Source organism: Urocampus carinirostris, chromosome 17, assembly GCF_059441175.1.
Source record: "Urocampus carinirostris isolate Australia breed hairy pipefish chromosome 17, RoL_Ucar_1.0, whole genome shotgun sequence".
NCBI classification, from domain to species: domain Eukaryota; kingdom Metazoa; phylum Chordata; class Actinopteri; order Syngnathiformes; family Syngnathidae; genus Urocampus; species Urocampus carinirostris.
The window spans coordinates 33,369,846-33,393,643 of NC_142365.1; the positions used below are offsets into that span (position 1 = coordinate 33,369,846).

Here is a 23,798-nt window from a genome sequence, read left to right on the forward strand (position 1 = left end):
AGGTCTCCCCAATGTTGATGTTTTGTCTGAGTTCGGGCTGCTGTCTAGGCCATAATTCTGGATTGGCTCTCACACATGCATCTGAAAAGCTCTCTTACAATGCAGTGAAAGGTAACACTTGACAAAAGCTTGCACACATACTGGTGAAAAGCTTACACGCGTACTGCTCAAATGAGTGCGTTCGTACATGAAGGTCAAACACGCTCACTTAGTGGTCTAGTGACTAAACAGTATTGGCTAAGGCTTTAGGGCTAGGACCTTAGCTTGGCCTTTTGGCTGAGAGTAAGTGTCCCGGCTCTTAGGCTTTGTAGCGTATTATGAACTGACTGAAAACGGATAATGGATAATGAATAACGAAGATAGAACAATAACCCTTAAAAACCCCAAACCCCACTACTGAAATCCTCTCACAAACACAAGTTTACACACGTACTACTCAAATGCTCTCACTTACACCGCTCAGAGGTATGTGTTAAAAACACTGGTCAAATTCACTTACATACAATACTGAAATCCTATGATAAAGTTATTGTGATATTGTGTAATACACTCCTCTTCTGCGGTGTCGCTGTATACTAATGTGCAGCCTTGAACTTGTGCTTGATCGACCGATGAAGAGTGGAGTAAACAGTCTATGAGTCATATGGTCCGTGTCTGTCTTACAAGCTATTACAATCCTACTACATACACAACATATTGACGAGGATGACTTGTTTCGGAATCTCACAACCCCCTGCTTTGCCTGAAACCCCGGGTGAGCCTACTATGTTGTACACCACGTGGATTCAGATGTTTCAAAATTACCTGCTAGCATTGACTGCAAACGACATGCCGGACAAACGAAAACGTGCACTACTGCTGCACTGTTTAGGCACAGAAGGGCAGAGAATTTTTCTTTCCCTTCCCGACACTGGCACTTCTTAAAAGTCCACCTGTGATGCGCTTAAAACTTTCTTTGTACCAAAGGTGAATGTCTTGGCTGAGCGGAGCTAGTTCCGTCAGCGTGCTCAGAGACCTGGCGAGACCACTGTTCAGTTCATTGCCGCATTGAGGGAATTAGTTGCTAACTGTGACTTTGGCGCGTTTGCTGATGATATGATTAGGGATCAATTCATTGAGAACACGTCCTCTTCGAAAATCAGAGAACGCATGCTGTTGGAAATGGACTTAAAACTAGACAAAGCGATCACTATTGCTACACAAATTGAATCCGCTATGGCAGAAGCGAAGGCTATTGCTCCTGTGCACGTGCCCGACGCCCCTGTGAAGCTCGTGCAACCAAGAGCTGACGGTGCGAATAAAAGGCATCGGAGCAACACACATACACAGCGCTCTTCTCAACACAAAACCTGCTACCGTTGTGGCTCCAACTCTCAACTAGCAAACGACCCCAAATGCCCTGCTAAAAATGCAACCTATGTGGAAAAATGGGACATTTTGCTAAAGTGTGCCGCAGCCCAGTCCCTACGCGATCAGTGAGATAAGTTACTGTCACAGACCTTACTGTGTGTCATGTAGCCCCTACAGCTGCGGTCTCAAAGCGCCTTACGTGTACAGTTGCTCTCCATGCGAATGATGAACAGTCACTTACTACTGACCTGCTTGTGGACACTGGTTCAGCAGTCTCAATTCTGCCAGAGAGCATTTACAGACATTCATTCATGCACGTGCCTCTCTCAAAGCCTACTGTACGCCTGGTGACCTACATGAAGAAGCCAATTCCAGTGTTGGGCTGTCTTCAACTTACTGCTACATACTGCAATCAGAGTGCACATACTGACTTCTACATAGTTCCTGACGGTACACCACTACTGGGAATGGACCTGTTCACTGCACTTCGCCTTCACATACAAGATGGGCAGATTGCAACACCTGCTGCATCAGGGATGAGTCACACCGTCAACGCTACAAATGCTTTAGGCGTTGCTACAGGTTTTATACACAAAGTTAAAGTGCGTGCAGACGTGCCTCCAGTCCAGCAAAAGCTACGCAGACTCCCATATGCCGTGCGTGACAAGGTGTCGGAGGAGCTGACGAAACTGGAGACTGATGGCATCATCGAGAGTGTGGACGCGTCTGCCTGGGTGTCGCCTCTGGTGGTCGTGAGCAAGAAAACAGGTGACCTTCGTGTGTGTGTGGACTTACGTGAACCAAACAAGGCTGTGGTGATCGACAGTCACCCGCTGCCACACATTGAGGAGGTGTTCACTGAGCTCCGTGGCGCTACAATGTTTTCCACGATTGACCTACAAAATGCACACCACCAAGTGCAGCTACATCCAAGCAGCAGAGATCTTACAGCGTTTATAACGCAAGATGGACCGTTTCGTTTCACACGAGTGCCTTACGGCCTGGCCTCAGCACCCAGTGCCTTCCAACGCATGATGTCTCAGATCCTGGCTGGTCAAAATGGTGTGCAGTGCTATTTGGACGACATCATTGTCAGTGGGGAGACGCCGGAAATACATGACACCAGATTGAAAGCCGTTCTCCATCGTTTACAGGCGAGTGGGCTGAAGCTCAATGCTGCAAAATGCCACTTCAGAACAACAGAGTTGTCCTTCCTTGGGCATCTCATCTCTGCCCCTGGTCTACATCCAGACCCTGGCCATGTACTGTCTGTGGTTGAAGCTCCCCCTCCACACGACGCTCAATCTCTGCGATCTTTCCTAGGCCTGACTGCGTGGTACTCAAAGTTCATCCCCAACTACGCCATGCTTGTGGAACCTCTCCATGCTCTACTCAGACAGTCTGCTACATTCCACTGGTCTGAGGAGGCGCAAGCGAACTTTTCCAAAGTGAAGGAGATCATCACTACTAGCTCTGCACTCGCCTTGTTTGACCCTTCCCTGCCAACAGTCGTGACAACAGATGCGTCAGACTATGGCATCGGTGCTGTGTTGACACAAATGAAAGATGACACAGAACAGACCTTTGCATTTGCTTCCAGGGCGCTGACTGCATGCGAGCGAAATTACTCAACAGTCTAAAAAGAGGCTTTGGCATGCGTCTGGGCGACTGAAAAGTGGCGTACTTATCTCTGGGGCCGTCACTTCATTTTACGGACTGATCATAGCCCTTTGACCACTCTACTCACAACCAAAGGCCTTGGACGTGCAGGCATGAGAATAGCTCGCTGGTCTGCTCGCCTGCTGTGTTTTAACTACACAATCAAAACCGGGACATGAGAATGTTACTGCAGATTGCTTGTCACGTTTGCCTCTCCCCATCACAGACGACCACGAGGAGATGGAGTTGGAGATGGTGGCTGCTGTTTCTCCTGATTTTGCTGCTGTCACTGCTGATGAGCTCTCCAGTGCGTGTGAGGAATATCCGGTGCTACAGAAGGTGCAGAAAGGATGGCCTCGTACTGCAAAAGGCCTTGACCCCCTCATCGTGCCATACTTCCGTGTGCAAAATGAGCTTGCCGTGCAGAACAGTGTCATTATGCGTGGCACTCATCGTGTTGTGATACCACAAACGCCTACAGGAAAAAATGATCCAACTTGCTCACGCTACATACACACCAAGGTATTGTTCGCACAAAACATAGACTGAAAGACTTGTACTGGTGGCCTGGAATGGATTCTCAGGTTGAGCCCGCCATCAAATCAAGCACCACCTGCTTGCAGCATGACAAAACCGCAACCACACGTACTGCCCCGTTACAGCCTGTGCCTACCCCAACTGCTGCCTGGGAAAAGGTTGCTGTGGACATCGTTGGTCCTATTCACTCTGCGCCTGCTGATTGCCGCTTCGCCATCACCCTCATTGACTATTACAGCTGATGGCCTGAGATTGCCTTCTGCTCAAATGTTACTTCTGCCTCTGTTATGACTTTTCTTTCCACTGTGTTTAGCAGAGAAGGTAATCCACAGGAAATTGTTACTGACAATGGCCCTCAGTTCGTGTCGACTGAGTTTGAAGCATTCCTTAGTGACAGGAACATCACACACCGTCGCAGCTCTGTGTACTACCCACAGGCCAACAGTGAAATTGAGCGTTTCAACAGAGTCTTCAAGAACTGTCTACAAACAGCCAACATCAAAGGTAAACCACTGAAAGCTTTCTTCACTAAGTTTTTACACACTTACAGAGCCACACCACATGCCGTGACTTCAGTGTCCCCCGCTGAACTGTAGCATGGTAGACCACTGAATACCAAGATTCACATCACAGGTCTTCACTCCATGCGCCCCACTGCTGACAAAGGCAACATGCTACAAAACATAAAAAACAAACAACAGATGTCAAAACAATACACTGACAAACGTCATGGTGCAAAATCACCCAGCTTCCAGATTGGCTCTGCGGTTCGCATCCGCAAACCTGGAATCATTGCCAAAGGATACTCAAAGTTCACCAAGCCACTGACAGTGGTAGCCCAAAAGGGTCCGGCCACTTATCTGCTGTCTGATGGAAAGGTGTGGAATGCTTTCCACCTTGCTCCAGCATCACAGCCTGCTGATGCTTGTCTCCTGCCAAGCAACCAAGGTGCTGAGCCACCCGAACCTGGAACTGTGCCCTCACCACATCCCTCTCCGAGTGCACAGAGAATACGACATGTTCCTGCATGGCTTCAAGATTACGTGATTTAAAAAAAAAAAAAGAGAGAGAGGACATGAAAAATGTTCATTGTTTTAAAAATTGTCATGTTTGTTTATGATTGGGATCCTCATACAGTCTGCTTACGTTTACAAGGTTTACACACTTTTTGCTTACCAATATTGACAGTATAGTTCCTTACAATATGGCTTATCTTTGATAAATACTTCCTGCAATTTGGTAATGAGTATTAGTTCACAATGTTTACAAGTCTTACTTTACTATTTGCTTCACCTGATATAGACATTGTAATTCCTTACAATATTGCTTACCTTTGATAAATATTTACCTCTTATCTGGTAATGAATATTGAAATGTATGTTTTCTATAAGCTCATACTTACCAAAGAGTTATTGCTTGTTTCAGATTAATGCTACTCTATTTGTTATTTCTAGTTTTCAATAATGGAGTAGAATTCTTATGCTACTGTTTGTGTCCTATTCTAACAAAAGGGGAATATGTGCTATTGTGTAATACACTCCCCTTCCTGCGGTGTCGCTGTATACTAATGTGCACTTGTGCTTGATCGACCGATGAAAAGTGGAGTAAACAGTCTATGAGTCGTATGGTCCGTGTCTGTGTTGTAAGAACAAGCTATTACAATCCTACTACATACACAACAGTTATGTCAAAAGCTTACACACATACTGGTTCCAATGTGTTCGCAATAGGCACTTGTCAAATTCACTCACATGCAGTACTAAAATCCTCTGATAAAACTATGTCAAACACTTACACGCGCACTGGTCAAATGCGATCACAAGCACTGGTCAAAGGCGTTCAATTGCAGTACTATCCGTTTAATTGCAGTATTATCCTCTGATAAACTTATGTCAAAAGTTTACACACGCACTGGTCAAATGCGTTCACTTATACTACTGAAATGGTCTCAGCCTATTTTAAAACACGTGTAAAACTCTTCCATACACACTTATGAAATATCTGGGTTCTAAAAGACATGTAAAATATGCTAATAAAAAGTGCAGAAATGCTTTCATCATACACAAGAAACGGGCCTTTTATAAAAATTATTTAATATGCGTTGTAAACACAAATCTCATTCAACATTTACAGTCCTGGGCATATGAAAGTACACCCTATCTGAAAAATGACTAATTCACTAATGAGCACAAGACCGACTACCCAAATGTTTACAAAACTTTTGCATTTATTTAAGTATTTTATCTTCAGCGTGAAATGTTGATACAAACTCCAGTTTACCAAGATGCCACGAGTCCAATAAAGCCACCCTTTGGAAAGAAATTACTACATATTGTATTTTATATGACTTACATGACCTTTATGGTCAACATGTCCACGACACATGACATCAAAAGTTGACGCTTTACCTAAGGCTCTACTCGTATGCGCAACCTGGTCATAAATAAATAAAAACGATTATTTTCGCATAATGGACAAATTTACATTTTTCACGAATCAATAGTTTGATTTTTTTTTTTTGTAGTACAGTGCAGAATATCTTGAGTTTAAGAATAAATCAATGGTAATGTTAGACCTGTGGGGATTGTCTCATTTGTTCTGATCACTATATCTACAAAGAAAGCTCATGGGGGATAAAGTAAAGGCATTCAGTTGTTTTAAAATAAGATTGATTTTTGACAAAAAACCTGAGATATTATCCAGGTAGATTTTTCTTTGAAGAAACGGAATTTAAACCATGCCCACATCAACCAGCAATTAAAATAAACACATAAGTAAGAAGAACAATACATTTATATTTATTTTCCGAAATCGCTTATCCTGATTAAGGTCGCAGGGGTGCATTGCTTATAGATGTATATATAAATGGTAAATGGTCTGCATTTATATAGCGCTTTTCAAGTCAATAAAGACTTCCCAAAGCGCTTTACAATGTGCTTCACACTTACCCATTCACACACACTAACACACCAATAGTGGCCGTGCAGCCATGCAAGGTGCCAACCTGCTTATTGGGGGCATCAGGGATTCAGTGTCTTGCCCAAGGACACTTCGACATACAACACGGAGGAGCCCGGGAATCGAACCTGCAATCTCTTGATCCCAAGACGAGCGCTCTACCTCCTGAGCTAAAAACACCATTATATTATATAGATAGATATATACTTATATCTAATATGTAAATAAAATCAGCCATGTTTTGGCAAAGTGATGGGTATCAATGACAGCTCGAATTGAGTATCTTATAGAGCTGAGGAAATGTGGTGTTCTTCATCTCTGGACATAAATAGTGCATGTATGCTTTATTTAAACAACTACCCATTGCTTCATTCACTAAAGTGTACCTGTTACGATTATGAAAATGATTAAACAGTCGAGGAGCGTCGGTCCACGAATTTGTCCCTTCCTACATACCGTCATGACGAACACAATAGCAGTTTTTTTCAACAGTCCAAAATTTCAATTGCCCTCCGTCAGGATATTTTGTGCATTGAAATATTTTATTGTGTCAGGCTGTACACAATAGAACACAATACTGATCATTGTAAACTCATCGGCAAGCTAATAATGTGCATGATAGAAAAACCAAACTGCAAATATTTTTCCGGACGACACCGTGTTGTGTCTGGGAGTGAACACTTTCTCCAGCTCAGCCGCCGGGATCCCGAGGAGTTCTCAGGCCAGCCTAGAGACATAGTCTCCCCAGCGTGTCCTGGGTCGCCCATGGGGCCTCCTGCCGGTGGGACATGACCGGAACACCTCCCAAGGGAGGTGTCCAGGAGGCATCCTTATCAGATGACCGAGCCACTTAAACTGGCTCCCCTCAATGCGGAGGAGCAGTGGCTCTACAGAGTCCCTCCCGGATGACTGAGCTTCCCACCTTATCTCTAAGGGAGAACCCAGACACCCTGCGGAGGAAACTCATTTCAGCCACTTGAATCCGGGATCGTGTTCTTTCGGTCATAACCCATAGTTCATGACCATAGGTGGGGCTAGGATCGACCAGCAGATCGAGAGCTTTGCCTTTAGGCTCAGCTCTCTCTTCACCACAACGGACTGGTACAGGGTCCGAATGACGGCAGAAGCTGCACTGACCCGTCTGTCGATTTCCCGTTCCATCCTACCCTCACTCGTGATCAAAACCCCAAGATACGTGAACTCCCCCACTTGGGGCAAGATCTCATCCCCAACCTGGAGGGAGCATGCCACCCTTTTCCGGCTGAGTACCATGGTCTCGAACTTAGAGGTCCGCTTCTCACTTGGCTGCGATTTGCTCCAGTGAGTGCTGAAGATCACGGCCTGAGGAAGCCAACAGCACCACGTCATCTGTAAAAAGCAGTGATGCAATGCTAAGGCCCCCAAACCGGACTCCATCCCCACCAAAGCCGCATCTAGAAGTTCCGAACATAAAAGTTATGACCAGAATCAGTGACAAAGGACAGCGCTGGCGAAGTCCAACCCTCACCACGAACGAATCCGACTTACTGCCGGCAATTCGGACCAGACTCTGGCACTGGGCATACAGGGAGCGCACAGCCTAGATAAGACTGTGCGGTATCCCTTACTCCCGAATCACCTACCACAGGGCCTCCCAAGGAACACGGTCGAATTCCTTCTCAGACTTCACAAACCACATGTAGACCGGATAGGCAAACTACCATGCACCCTTAAGGACCCTGCAGAGGGTATAGAGCTGGTCCAGTGTTGCATGGCCGGAACGAAAACCACACTGCTCCTCCTGAATCCGAGATTTGACCTCCTGGCGGACCCTCCTCTCCAGTAATCCTGAATAGACCTTAGCAGAGAGGCTGAGAAGTGTGATTCCCCTGTAGTTGGAACACACTCTCCGGTCCCCCTTCTCAAAGAGGGGAACCACCACCCCTGTCTGCCAGTCCAGAGGCACTGTCCCTGATGTCCAAGCGATGTTGCAGAGGCGTGTCACGCCCACAACATCCAGAGCCTTAATAAAGCCCTGGAGGATCTCATCGACCCCTGGGGCCCCCCCACCAAGGAGCTTTTTGGCCACCTCAGTGACTTCAACCCCAGAGATATGAGAGCCCAACTTGGAGTCCTCCGGCTCTGCTTACCCAGAGAAAGACGTATCAGTGGGATTGAGGAGGTCTTCGAAGTACTCTTCACAACGTCCAGTGTCGAGGTCAGCAGCGCCCCATCAGCAGCGCCCCATCGCCACTATACACAATGTTGATGGCACACCGCTTCCCCCCCTTAAGACGCAGAATCTGAAGTCGCCTTCCATGGCCTCGCCAAACTGCTCCCACACCCGAGTTTTTGCCTGGGCAACCACCGGAAGCGGCTCAGTGTGGCTCGGTGTTTCCAAATTATAAAGAAAATGATGTAATCGGCTATTTTCTTTAAAGTAGTTAAGTTGGGGCGGCACGGCAGCTGGGTGGTAAGCGCGCAGCTCCACGGTGCGGACATTCAGCGTTCAAGTCCAGCTACCAGCCTTCCTGTGCAGAGTTAGCATGTTCTCCCTGTGCTTGCGTAGGTTTCCTTCGGGTGCTCCGGTTTCCACCCACATTCCAAAAACGTGCATGTCAGGTTAATTGGCCGGATCAAATTGTCCCGAGGTGTGCCCATTGCCCGAAGATAGTTGGGATGGGCTTCAGCACCCCCCGCGACCCTACTGAGGAGAAGTGGTGCAGACAATGGATGGATGTTTGGATAGTTAAGTAGCATGTCGGAATGGAACGTAGCTATTAACATTAGCACCAGTACGCCTGCATCAACTTCACTTGACTCGTATTGACCGTGGCATTACAATATTGTCTTGCAATGCGTCATTATGCTTTAAATTAACACATATACAGGACTGTCTCAGAAAATTAGAATATTGTGATAAAGTACTTTATTTTCTGTAATGCAATTAAAAAAACAAAAATGTCATACATTCTGGATTCATTACACATCAACTGAACTATTTCAAGCCTTTTATTATTTGAATATTGCTGATTTTGGCTTACAGCTGAAGAAAACTCAAAAATCCTATCTCAAAATATTAGAATATCATGAAAAAGTATACAAGTAGGCTATTCAACTAATCACCTGAATCATCTAATTAACTCGAAACACCTTGCGAGGGTTTCCTGAGCCTTAAAAACACTCAGCTTGGTTCAGTAAACTAAATCACAAGTATGGGGAAGACTGCTGATCTGACTGCTGTCCAGAGGACCATCATTGATACCCTCCATCAGGAGGGTAAGACACAAAAAGAAATTTCTCAAAGAGCAGGCTGTTCACAGAGTGCAGTTTCAAAGCATATCCACAAAAAGTCTGTTGGAAGGGAAAAATGTGGCCGGAAACGCTGCACAACCAAGAGAGATGACCGCAGCCTTAACAAAATTGTGAAGAAGAGCCGCTTCCAGAATTTGGGGGAGCTTCAAACACAGTGGGCTGAAGCTGGAGTCCAGGTATCAAAAGCCACAGTTCACAGACGTATCCGGGAAATGGGCTACAATAGCCGTATTCCCATGGTCAAGCCACTTCTGAACTCAAGACAACGGAAGAAGCGTCTGACTTGGGCTATGGAGAAGAAGCACTGGACAGTTGCAGAGTGGTCCAAAGTCTTCTTTTCAGACGAAAGCAAGTTTTACATTTCATTTGGAAGTCAAGGCGCCAGAGTCTGGAGAAAGACTGGAGAGGAGCAAAATCCAAGTTGCTTGAAATCCAGTGTGAAGTTCCCACAGTCAGCAATGGTTTGGGGAGCCATGTCAGCTGCTGGTGTTGGTCCACTGTGTTTCATCAAGTCCAGAGTAAATGCAACTGTGTACCAAGAGATTTTAGAGCACTACATGCTTCCATCTGCTGAAAAGCTCTATGGAGATGAGGATTTCATTTTCCAGCATGATCTGGCACCTGCCCACAGTGCCAAAACCACCAGTAACTGGTGCACTGACCATGGCATCACTGTCCTTGATTGGCCTGCTAATTCCCCTGACCTGAACCCCATCGAGAATTTGTGGGGTATAGTTAAGAAGAAGATGAAAGACACACACCAGACCTACAAATGCAAATGAGCTGAAGGCCGCTATCGAAGCATCCCGGGCATCAATAACACCTCAGCAATGCCACAGGCTGATTGCCTCCATGCCACGCCGGATTGATGCAGTAATCCGTGCAAAAGGATTCCCAACCAAGTACTGAGTGCATTAATGGACATTTTCAAATGTTTGATTTAGTTTTGCTGTTATAAAATTATTTTTTTACTTGGTCTGAGGAAGTATTCTAATATTTTGAGATAGGATTTTTGAGTTTTTTTCAGCTGTAAGCCAAAATCAGCAATATTCAAATAATAAAAGGCTTGAAATAGTTCAGTTGATGTGTAATGAATCCAGAATGTATGACATTTTTGTTTTTTTAATTGCATTACAGAAAATAAAGAACTTTATCACAATATTCTAATTTTCTGAGACAGTCCTGTATTAACAAGTCTGAAAGTATATCAGTCACGCTAGCAATGAAAACACGCTCTTTGTTGAATCAGGGTACTTTATTGCTTTTGCCTCAGCTCTGTATTTTATTTTGAAAATATGAATTCCGACTGGTCAAGTATACAATATCCTGTAAACCTCTCACACACTTTGTTAAAACGCGGTCACTCACACTACTACAATGCCCTTTCTTAAACCGTTGAAACACCTTCACAAATACATGTGAGATGCTCTCACACACAAGAGTGAGATGTCTGTGTTCACAAATGAATAGTAAAACAGCCCAGAAACTGTTTTGAAATGCTTCCTTCCACAATGGTCAAACTCTTCGCACTTTCACTCGCTATGTGCCCTAGTCACTCGGTTTTGCGCGTTCACGTGAAAATGGGGTGTGTCCCGATACTCTCAAGACCGAGGGAGAAGTGCCCTCAAACCATGTCATAACCACTTCAGACCTAGGGAGCTCCCTACCTCACTTGGCGGCGAAGTGACTACCCAGAAGGCTTTGCGAATTCTCATTATCAACAAACATGCCCGGAAAGGAACCGCACAAATGTAAGTAGTTTTCCGCAACCACGCATGTATTTGCAACAAAATGTATTGAGATATCTTAGTTAGACGTAAATGCAATAGAAAATCGTATTTTCGCGTTAAAACATGAACATTGCAAAATCGCTACTTTACGAAGTGCACAAATTTACCAAGGGAGCTGCCAAAAAAGAATCTTCACGCTACAAACTGTAAAGTAGGATAACTGTGCAGAAAATCACGGTTCAGCCCATCCCTGTTTGTATCTTAAACGAGTCGTGCTTTTACATCTACATGGCCAGTCGCTAAAGGAGCATAGTCAGAATAACGTTCTGGACATAAGCGCTTGTTTACTGCACACAATTTCGGGTGTCGTGTTTTATTTACAATATGATTCTTTCATGTGAGAATGCATTAGTTTTCATCATGCATTATGAGTAATGTCTCCGAATTTCACGTGAAAATACAGTTGAAACAAATTACTATCACACAGTCCACTGCCTTCTCTGTAAACACATATTAAGTAAACTACTCTTCTTGCACTATCGGCACTATGGTAAAATACTATACGTAGCCAAAATACAATACAACTTTATTTATATCTGTACATTCAAGGAAACTGTGGGGGTCAGATGCATCGACATTTCGTTCTGTATACACGTGTACTAGAATGACAATAAAGTAGATCTGAATCTGAATCTGAATCTGAATCTAACTACCTTCTCAAAATGTTGTCCAAATGTGGAGACAATTCTAAAGCATATGTGATGCTGGCCAATAGAAGGCTCTTAAAGCCATAAGAATAACATGTCAATTTTGTGTATCTATTCACTATCAAATAATTATCCAGAACACATCCTATAATTTCTCACATCAACTTGTTGAGCATCCTATACACAGTTGTTTTTGTGCAATACACAAGCATTAAGTAATTCTTGTTTTTTCCACCCAACCTAAAGGCCAATGTAGAACGTCCCGTGGAAGAGCTGGCCACCATCACAGCTACCACGCCATCCACACCGACGGGCACATCGTTGGCATCTTCTAATCCGGCGCCAAACCCCAAATCACCCAGAAAAAAAAGGAAACACGATACACTCCTTGACTTTTTGAAAGAGGAGTCTGCCGGAGTGACGAAAAGGCTCGAGGAAAGTGTGGCCAAAACTGAGCGGTTCCCGTCCTTTTTGGGAAGCTCGTGGACAAATTTCCAGAACAGTGACATCCCTGCAATGTTTCCCTTTGTTTTATAAAAGGAAAATATTTTATTTTATTAAGAACTCAATGAAGTTCCAGTTTGTGTTTTCCAGCTTTATGGAAGTATTGGTATATTTTTGTTACAATTTGTGACACATTATTTATTTACTATTATGTATTTCGGCCCAATGTGATTTTGTTTTTCTGAAAGTAAACTATTATTTAAACTGGAGTGATTTGTAGTTGTTTTCTGTCCAACAGTCACATAGTTCACACACAGTATCTCACATCATTATGAAATAAACCACCAAGGTGTTACTCAAAATAAAGATGTTTATTGAATAGTAATGCAGAAAAGCACGGAATGCAAATGTGGGTCTAACTTCCAAAGCCTAAAACATGGCTTTTGGGCAATGTATTCCATATTAACTGTGGACAATTCTGTGTATAGTGGACCTGGGAACCCTGAAGACCCGTGACACCACACAGTAGGACAGACCGTGGGCCAGCCAGTACAGGCCCTCCAGCCATGGCCCTGTTCCCTCTTGAGCAGCTCCTGCAGGGCCCACATGACCTTCTTGCTCAACCTTAAGTCCTGAATGAGTTTTGACTTCACATCGAACCATAAGCACAGGATGGGAACATTCCTGTCCAACCTGTCCACGCTTATGGGACAGCCACTCTGGAACACAATAGATAACAAACAATTTAGACATAAATGTGGGCATAGAAAAGAAAAAGACAGCTTTTACTCGTGATGTAAGCATCATGAAAAAATGTTGAAATGACCTTTTTTATATCCAATGACAACTCTTTTGAATTAAATTCCTTATGAACTAAGGTTTTTGGGTCGTACAGGGAAGTTTGGTGACGATATTATGTCAGCTTAAGGGTCAGGTGGACTGTTCTTGTGTTTGTTTACTTTTCATCATGTCACACACTAAAGACCCCTAGTATATGTCATAAAATGGCATTAAGATACTAATAAGTAGATTGCCATCTATGTCTACACAAACTTAAGGTATTATGTGAACGTGCATTGTATGTTAACTTTTACTGTATTTGACCGAACGGGTCATTTTTTTTAATGAGTGTACGTACCTTGTAAAGATGAATCAGCACTACATAGCGCCGAAGCTGTCTTCAGTATAGCACATTTCTCCTCCGTTGATTGGAGACACGGAAAAGATGATGAGCTTTCAGGCAATCGGTAATAACACAGCTGTAGCGGGCATTTTTAACGTTGCACGAACTCTCCAACTGACACACCACAGGTTGAGACTCGAGTTGTTTACATGTGACGTAGACCAATACGTCACTGAGGTCTACTGCCAATTCATATTACGGCCATCTACTGGACTGGGGTGGAACCTTGCAAGTGTCGTCCAATTTCTTAGGGGACAATCTCCACTTTGCACTCCACTCACGGAGGGCACTTCCCTATCGAGGGACCTCACTGGAGGGTTCTCAGGGCCAAGTGAGAGGAATGGGATTGGGCCTAAAGTTTATAAGAGGATTTCAGTCCTGAAAGTGAACGCATTTGACCAGTTTGTGTGTAAGCCTTTTGACATTTGTTTATGAGACGATCTCAGTACTGTATGTGAGTGAATTTGACCAGTGCTTTTTGCGAATGCATTTGACCATTATGTGTGCTAGCTTTTGAAATAAAATTATCAGGGGATTTCAGTGCTGTATGTAAGTGAATTTGACTAGTGGTTTAAACACAAACCACTAAGCAGTGTAAGCGAGAGCATTTAAGGAGTACGTAAGCGTTTGACTTGTGTTGTGAGAGTATTTCAGTAGTATAAGTGAGACGTGTTTGACCTGCACATACGAACGTAAGCATTTGAACAGTACGTGTGTAAGCTTTTGACCAGTATGTGTGCAAGCTTTTTACATGTGTTTCCTTTCACTGTATTGCATGAGAGCATTTTAGGTGCAAGGGTGAGAGCCAATCCTGAATTATGGTCCCGACGGCACCCCATTCTTAATACAGTACAGTACTGTGTTTATTTACAGAACCAAACATCATTGAGTTCCTTTCAGGACAAAAAGACGAACAAACCTAAAAGACGACATTATATGCAATTTATTTGTTTTGAACTTTTTATACTGTCAGGTCAAAGTAGTTTGCAAGCCTCTGGACATTTCCCCTAAATGTGAATAAATACAACAAAGTTAAATATATACTTACATTATAAATACATGCTGCAAGTAAAACAGCAACAGAATGTCACACGCCTGACATCTAGTGGCCATTTAGTAACATGAACAATAGTACAACATTTTATAGACCAGGAGTCTCCAACCTGGTGATAATTAGCAGATGACCAGCATGGTAATAACATGATATAATTAAATTTTAGAAAAATAAAAATAAAAAGTTCCAAATTGTGTGCTTCATGGACAAAAACATGATTCAAGTATTGATACATATGTTTAAGCAATTAAAAGAATATATTGAAAATCTACCCATGTATCAAACAAATTTACTCTATTGTTTTTTATGGATTTATTTTACAGGAAGTACATCAGATTAAATTCCAATTTGTTGTCATGATTGCCAATTCAGAGCACTTGTGCCTGCTCAATTGGCGCCAACAGCCCTGAGAGCTGATTGGCTGATGAACTCCTTTTAAACCCCCGGCTTTCAAGAGATCCATGTCAGATCGTTATATGCGAACCGATGCTCCCAGCACGGCAAGCTCTTACGTCAGACTCTGTTCCTGCCCTGTTTTTCTCTGCCTGATCCTCATTGCCAACCTGTTTCCGGACCTGACTCTGCCGCGTTTTGCCTGCCCGTTATCCGATCTGTTTAGCCCCGCTACCTGCCTGCCTCCTGTTGCCTACCTCGTTTCCGAACTTGAAACCGCCCTTGCTCTCCAGTCCCGGCTAACAACTTGTAATCTAGTTCCCTTTAAGTTTTTACCTGATTACTTTTGTAGTTAACTATCAAGCTACCTTTTGAAATTCCAGAAATTCATATCAAACTGGGTACCCCTCGCGCAAATTAGTAACAAAAAGTAGTTCTCACCTTGAAAAAAGTTTCAGACCGCTGAAAACCTTTTTCAGCCTGCGTCATCACCGGATATCGGCAGGATGCGTGCACATTGTTGACCCGAAACAACGGATTAGTGGTAGGAGTTTGAATAGAGCGAGGGAAAATTTGTTTGCCGAGTTACATTTTTAGAATCAAAGTTTACTGGTGCACAAATTACAATTTTAAGGATATTTTTTTTCCAAATCCCAGAGGTAACAGGCCTCTTTTGAAAAGGCCTGTTACCTCTGGAATTTGGAGGCTGTGGCTGCAGGCCATCAAAAACACTGACAGGACAGAGGACATCATTAGGAATGTCCGCATTTGCAGTGTCCAATTTACACTGGTATCTTGGCTATCTGGTTTGGATTGACTTGTTTTGCGAATCATTTAGTAAGTGTAAGTAATATTCATGTCAGGTAATTGTGTTTCCTAACTTTGCTACTACTCATGCTAGCTGGTAGATCTTTTGTAATTATCTCATCTCATCTCATCTCATTAGCTGCACCGCTTATCCTCAGTAGGGTCGCGGGGGTGCTGGAGCCCATCCCAGCAATCATCGGGCAGTGGGCAGGGGACACCCTGTACTGATTGCACACGGGGACAGGCAACTCACTCGCTCATTAACACCTAGGGACAATTTGGACCGGCCAATTCACCTGTAAGGCATGTCTTTGGAATGTGGGAGGAAACTGGAGTGCCCGGAGGAAACCCACGCAAGCACGGGGAGAACATACAAACACCGCACATTAAGGCCGGTAGCTGGATTTGAACCCACGCAGGAGGTTCCCACGACCTCAGAACTGTGCCGCACACGCGCTAACCACTGCACCGCCGTGCTTATGTTACATATGCCTTATTTAATTATAATAGATTATCATAATGCTATTAGTAATAACTATTGTTTTATTTGTTTTGAACGACCAGTTTTTACTAGTGTTGATGAGGATTGCAAGACAGCCAAAATTATAGATCCTATCCAGTCATTTGGTGTGAATAGTTTCATGTGGAAATGAGTAATTACTTCTTTAAATTCTCATCTCATTAGCTACACCGCTTATCCTCAGTTGTGTCGCGGGGGTGCTGGAGCCCATTCCAGCAATCTGAAGGAGTGAGCGCACTCCTTCCAGCATGTATCTATTGTGGTTAATGTTATCGCGGGTGTTTTTTAATTGTTTTCTAAACGTAATTGCACCACTTTTCTTTGCACCGTTGTGACGATGCACCATTATTTCATTGCATTTTTTTTATTAAAACTTAGGCCAGTTTCAAAGCACTACATTGTAAATATTTTGCCTATTTATCCCAACAGTCAATTATCTTACTTTTCTCTTTAAAGTCTTGTTTCCATGTTTACCTTGAAGTGACATGTCTATATTATTTGCTTAGAATGTTTCACTACGATGATATCAATGAATATAAAGAGAATCCAATTCAAATCATAAATATTAACCTCAATAACAGTATATCGAATAAACCCCCGAAACAGCCCAACCCCCCCCCCCCTCCCACACCCGTAAAATATTTTATATTATAATGTTACTGTGTAAATATTGTCACGATCCTGTCAGTTGCCCTCTAATTACCCTCACCTGCGCTCACTCCTTCAGCCCCAGCTGCCACTCGTGTACTAATTATCCCTCTCCCTGTTTAAGTGCTTCCTCTCCGGTCACTCTTGGTCAGTCCAGCAGCAAACTTCAGCACATGCAAGGCAAGCACTTTTGACTCTGGCTCCCGGTTTTGATTCCCACCTGTTCCTGCATCCTGCGACCTGCCTGCCCACCTCGTCTTCCTGCCTGATTCCTTCCCCTGATTCCTGCTATCGGTCCCCTGTCCCTGACTTCCCGATCGTCTCCGGTTACCTGACTTGCTCCAATCCACGATCATGCTCTGCTCTCCAGCCACGAACGGTCCGCCTCGCTACCCGTCACCAGCCGCGGGGTCTTCCTGCTTCACCTGCCCAGTGAGCACTAGATCGCTGTTTTTTTCCTCTCGCCCTGATCCTCCCGATTCCTTAATAAAGTGTTGTGTGAAACGTTACGCATTTGGGTCCACTGTTTGTTCTGATCTTGACAAATATATGAATTAAAAACAGAGTAAATGCTTGGAAGGTTGATATTTTAAGTTCTTTATGAGTTTAGTGTCACACTTTCCTTTACAGCAACATACAGGTATGGATGTTCCAATGAAGTTTGCTTGAATTTCAATTCAACTTCTGATGCATATGATTTTATGGGAAACAAAGGCACATTATTCATTTTATCTCACAAATGAAAACCAAGTAAAACAGTGGTTTAAAACATTTTCATAATTTCCCCTTTATTACATGAACCTTTCCAAGCCCCAATCATCGACATTATTTATATTATAAGGATATGCTGCCGACTCGACTGCAGAATAAGATAAATAAATACCTTTGTCCCACTACACAAACACCCTTCGAACAAACACAAAAGTAGTAAAAGTCTCATTCAAACCAATAATTTGCGTTGTCAATAAATAAGCCAACATCTATAGTATAGCTGTCCTCATTTATGTACATGAATCATTCAGTTTCCCACTTTGGAAGAAAAAGTCTTAAAATGTTCCTATGAAAAAGTGCGTGGATAGGTGGGGTATAGCAGTTCCTAGCGAACTGCCGAGCAACCGCATGCACAAACCCATAATATACTGCTTTTTCCATTGTTGTTGATTTAGTGCAACAAAAAAAAACATAAATAAATACAAACGTGGAAAAGAGAAGGATAAAACGGATGCGCAGTGGTTAGCGTGTGCGGCACAGTTTTGAGGTCATGGGACCAAACCTTCCGGTGTGGAGTTTGCATGTCCTCCCTATGCTTGCGTGGGTTTCCTCCGGGCCCTACGGTTTCCTCCCACATTCCAAAAACATGCATGTCAGGTTAATTGGCCAGTCCAAATTGTCCCTAGGTGTGAATGAGCGAGTGAGTTGTCTCTCCCTGTGTGCCCTGCGACTGGCTGGCAACCAGTTCAGGGTGTCGTCTGCCCACTGCCCGAAGACAGCTGGGATGGGCTCCAGCACCCCCGCAAATCTATTGAGGATAAGCGGTGCAGATAATGGATGGAAAAGAGAAGAGTGACAGTTCTGCTCCACAAAATGGCCACCAATACTTGGTAAGGCAGGAGGTACCCTTGAGCAGACGTACAAAAAAGTCAATTCCTATTCAAAAAAAAGAGAAGAAGGAAAAAATATATATAAACTACTTGTTGAGATGGATGAATGTCTTTCTTGTATTTTCCTCTTCTTTCTTTGTTCACCAATGCATATTATTTTGTCATTTTGGAGCTTCACAGTCACATAGAGATGGCGCTGTAGAGCTGTTCAATCTTTTCTTTAAAGAATTCTCGAAGCTCAGGCCGCTTAGCCTTTAGGGTGGGTGTCAGCAGCCCGTTCTGGATTGAAAACATCTCGCAGTGGATGTAGATGTTTTTCACCTGGAACAAGTGAGTAGAACGGTAAATATGTCTTAGTTCAGAGGTGTCAAATATGTGGCCCACAGCCAGATTAGTCCCGCCAACTGATTTATATCCAGCCCCCAAGATAATTCTGAAAGAAACACAAGAAAAAATGAGCACCATCACTTCAAACAATGGCCTGCAGTTTAAATATGTCCACTTGATGTCGACAAAACCAGGTGACACTCCCAAAGTAAACCACCCACTCTGACTGTATTTTCTGACTACCAATTAATCAACCAGAAACCATTTCAGGAAACACCCATCCCACTGTTATTTTACTTTAGGTCACAAACATTCTGTTAAGGCAAACATTCTGTTCATGCACCACACGCACTCGTGTGTGGTGTATGAATGTCTCTTAACTGCGACATTTGCTACTAAACTACCCTTTTTTATTTATCCCCCAGCAATGGGAATTTACCGATTAGTCCCTGGTTTCAAAAATAGCACATGGGTGTCTTTGCGGAATTTTAAAATAAGCTTTAGCTTCTTCCTATAATAGATATGAAACATTAGTATTTCTTGACCCATTTTTGTCACTTTCCAGTTTGCAAGATTTTCCCTGAGTTAAATAACCTCTAGTGAAATTTAATTCAGTTGTGGTTTTCCTTTTTTTTTCACAAATGGACATATGATAAACACAAAAACCTTAAAATTTAGTGAAGCAAAAAGTTATAGGAGGAACACACATTTTTCCAACATAGTGAGGCAGCTCTACAAGAATATAATCTCTTCTGAGAGTCGCTCATGCGCAATAGTGTCTCTGTCTTGAGCGGTAACATACAGAAATGTCTGTGTTAACGTCAAGTACGCGTAGAAAAACTCCTTAGGTTTTGGAGCATTCTAGCCTTGATTCGGCGAAGAAAAAGACTACATGACAAGTTTGCAAAGCAGACCATGCGTATCATGGCATTACCTCAGTTATGCACCAACATTTAAAGAGAACAGTTGGACAGTTGAAAAAAACAGAGTCTGACTCGCCTCTATAAGACTCAAGCAAAATTATCTTACAGGTTTTGTTGACATGCATTATACATTTTATGCGCATGTTTGGCTAAAAAAAGAGAGCTTGAGTCATTCCAGACCGGACCAGACAAACAAACTATGCATGTAGTCTGAAGAACAAATGTCAGTTGTTAAAACTGTCTCATTTCAAATTGTTGAGAGTCGCTCAGTACTTTAGATACAAACTTTTTAGTTGACCACTGAATGTGCTTCAAAAAGTGTACATGAGATTTGTTTTATTTACTGTTCTCCTGCTGCTAATGAGAATATTTTTGTTTTATAGGAATAAAAAAAGGTTTACACTATTTTAATTTGTTATGAAGTTAGCTGTCCTTAAAAAATGTTCAGAGGTTTATTTGTGGATTTACTGAGCGAGCACTCTGCCCAATTTGTTTTGGATAGGTATTTGTATTTAATTTTTGTAAAAAATCTCCAGTATGATTTATTTTACAGTGTACCATTTTTTAATTATCATTTGCCACCAAATAAAATGAACCTTAGTTTAGAAAAATAAGTGAACAAATAAATAATCAACTAATTGTTTCCGTAGTCAACAATGATTAATTGATTATAAAATTGTCATTAGTTGCAGCATTATTGTTGATATTTCTCAAAAGGAAAATAAATCATGTTTTTTTCATATTGTAAGAATTTAAAAAACTTGGTTATATTTCAATGCCCCGCATTTGCAAATAGCTGAATATCAAAATAGAAGGCTGCACTTCTTAATCACCTGCTCAAACGAATGCAGGCAACTGGCCTTGCCGAGACGCACCAGATCCTCAAGGATGGCTTTCTTCAGTTCCTTTCAAAACAAACATTAAAAACTCTCCAAAATGTCCTATTTGCCGTTCCTTATTAAAGTGCGACACCTACTGTGTTTTTACACAAGTCCTTGTAGGTCCCCAAAATCCCTCTCTTCTTGGCCCACATGGGCATGACCTCCGGGTCGGGCACGACAATCCCAACCAGGCAAGACTGTAAGCAGGTAGCAAAAACGGGGAGAAGTGTTTCTCAAAGTCAATGACACAAATATTTTTATTACCGTATTTTCCGCACTATAAGGCGCACCGGGTTATAGGGCGCACCCCGAAAAAATAGTTTTTGGTCCTATTTTTGACATACATAAGACGCACCGGATTATAAGGCGCTACAATGGGAACGTGGACAAAACAGTCAGATAGTTCAGTCCAACTTATTACCCCCTTAACATTCCGAAAGCTTGCAAAGACGCAAATACGTGTCGAGAACACGTGCGGATACGGTGTCCGTAAGATGTCACTCAAATGCATCGTTCCATCATTCGGAAGGTTTAAGTCTTGGGATTCAAGAAATGATAACCATTCCTTAGTATCTATTTTCTTTTTCGCTCGCAACTTTACTGTGCATATGACAATAAACACTTGGAATTGAGTTTAATTTAAAAATAGACACTCCATTCCATCCATTATCTGCACCGCTTATCACAGAAACATCGAGTTCAGTCTGAAACAAGATACAGGGACAATATAAAACCCGGAATAGCTCACCGAAGTCGTTGTGTTCATAATAATGTGCAGCCAATGTCCTCTTATATCCGTGAGGGTAGTAAATCCAGGAGAATACAATATTTACAAATACAGAATAGAAAAAAATGCTTTCTCTATGCCGTCAGCCACATGCTATACGCATTCATCTTTTTCGGCCAATTGCAGGCTTTGTTTCGCCGTTCAAGCCAATGGCAGCCTGTAAATGATAAAAAGGATCCGCCCCTTGACCTCCGAATAACTTTAGCCAATAGTGATCGATTCAACTGATGATTGACACTTCGTTTTCGGCCAATTGCAGGCTTTGTTTGCCGTTTAAGCCAATGGCAGCCTGTAAATGATAACAAGGATCCGCCCCTTGACCTCCGAATAACTTTAGCCAATAGTGATCGATTCAAATGATGATTGACACATTGGTTAGCCAATGAAACGCCGGTAAATAAATCCCAGCATCCACCGAGTACTACTTGGCGTTCGGGGGAAAATCTAGTCGGCGGCTGCAAGTTAGTTGGAAAACTTTGCAACTTTAAAATTGATACATAAATATGGCGCACTGTATTATAAGGCGCATGGTCAGCTTTTGAAAAAAATAAAGGCTTTTAGGTGCGCCTTATAGTGCGGAAAATACGGTAGTTACTGTCAAAGATTTTCTGACCTGGAGGCTGTCTCCGTGAACGTAAAGCTGGGCCACAGGCTCGCTCCGGATATAAATGTTCTCAATCTTCTCAGGGGAGATGTACTCACCCTGTGCCAACTTGAAGATGTGCTTCTTCCTGTCCACAATCTTTAGTGTGCCGTTCTGCGACAAAAAAAGAGAAAAGGACACAAGGGGTTAAATACTTACTCGTCGGTTGTCAATTTCTGAGCCGTACCAACAGCCATTTTCCGATGTCGCCGGTGTGGAGCCAGCCGTCCTGATCCAGCGTCTCTGCGGTTCTCATGGGGTCCTTCAGGTAGCCCTTAAACACGTTTGGTCCCTTCACGCAGACCTGACCCAAATCAATCAAGGAAAAACCTCGAATACCATACTTCTCAACCTAATCCAAGGGTAAGCATCCCAAAATGTTAAAAGATATTTGACCAAAAAAACAAAACAAAAATTTGTCTGGAGTAAAAAAAAATTAAAAGCCTTATATAAGCCTTATATCGAAGGCAACACATGCTGTGTGTATTAGCCGACTAGCAAAATGACAAAGTTTAATGCAGCGCATCATGTGAAGAATAAATCAACCCCGTGATACCTCAAGTTTAACATCTTTAAAGTATGAAAGAATTACAGCAATTTTCATTTATTTGATAAAATTAGGAAAGGCAATAAAGACATTCAATTTTTGATGTCATTTTCATTTTTAGGATTAAAAAAACACAAAATAGAATGTGTTTAACATGCCCCTTATCCGGGCAACAAAAAGAGTTCGATAAAACGTAGCATCCATTTACAAAAATAAAACAGGAGCCTTTTGATGAGGCAAAGTAAATAAAATTTAAATAATGCAGTTCAAGTCTGAGTTATGTACAAATGTCAAAATAAGCAGTACATGGGTAAAACTCAGCAGCACCCTCTTTTCTCTCTCTTTTGATACTAAAAGCAGTCATCCTCGGGCCTGAGGATGACTGTCATTCAAAATATATACTGACAAAAATCAGAAATCACTTTACATAAACAGCTACTTTGTTACTTAAAAAGTACTTATGACAGCATTGTGCCCCTACCCATTTAATATGAATTCATTGTTGAAATTAGGAGTGCACCGTTAAATTGTGAGGCTGTTGCTTTGAAAGGGGGGGACCTTGTGCTCTGCTTGGCTTGGCTCAAACAGAAAAGATAAGAGCGGAAACAATCGAAAGAGCTGGTGTGCCTCTCGTCTCATAGTTATGTAGTAGCACCCAGAGACTTGAATGAAATGTTTATTCTACATGTTTTTACAGCATACTATAACTTTAGTTTGTGTCATGTTTTTCCTCATACAGGAACGAAATTCAAGAAAAATATATTTTCCTTTTCTATTTTATTTAGTTTGTAAACATTTTTGAAAA

At 42.6% G+C, this 23,798-nt stretch overlaps 1 protein-coding gene and 1 long non-coding RNA gene across 2 annotated transcripts in view; one reads left to right on the plus strand and one right to left on the minus strand.

Moving 5' to 3' along the window:
• The first annotated feature begins 8 nt into the window (after positions 1-8).
• LOC148349842 (uncharacterized) lies at positions 9-12,948 on the plus strand. Its single transcript, XR_015847342.1, has 2 exons — positions 9-111; positions 12,482-12,948. It is a non-coding gene; the product is annotated as an uncharacterized LOC148349842 (long non-coding RNA).
• Positions 12,949-17,865: 4,917 nt separating this feature from the next.
• Positions 17,866-23,798, minus strand: part of acsl6 (acyl-CoA synthetase long chain family member 6) — a 74,424-nt gene continuing 68,491 nt past the window's right edge. The window contains exons 17-21 of the mRNA XM_088321260.1: positions 22,634-22,750; positions 22,417-22,560; positions 21,112-21,213; positions 20,969-21,040; positions 17,866-19,206 (exon numbers count right to left, since the gene is read on the minus strand). Of these exons, the coding sequence (XP_088177386.1) occupies positions 19,066-19,206; positions 20,969-21,040; positions 21,112-21,213; positions 22,417-22,560; positions 22,634-22,750 (576 nt within the window). The 3' untranslated portion in view covers positions 17,866-19,065. The remainder of the gene's footprint in view (positions 19,207-20,968; positions 21,041-21,111; positions 21,214-22,416; positions 22,561-22,633; positions 22,751-23,798) is intronic.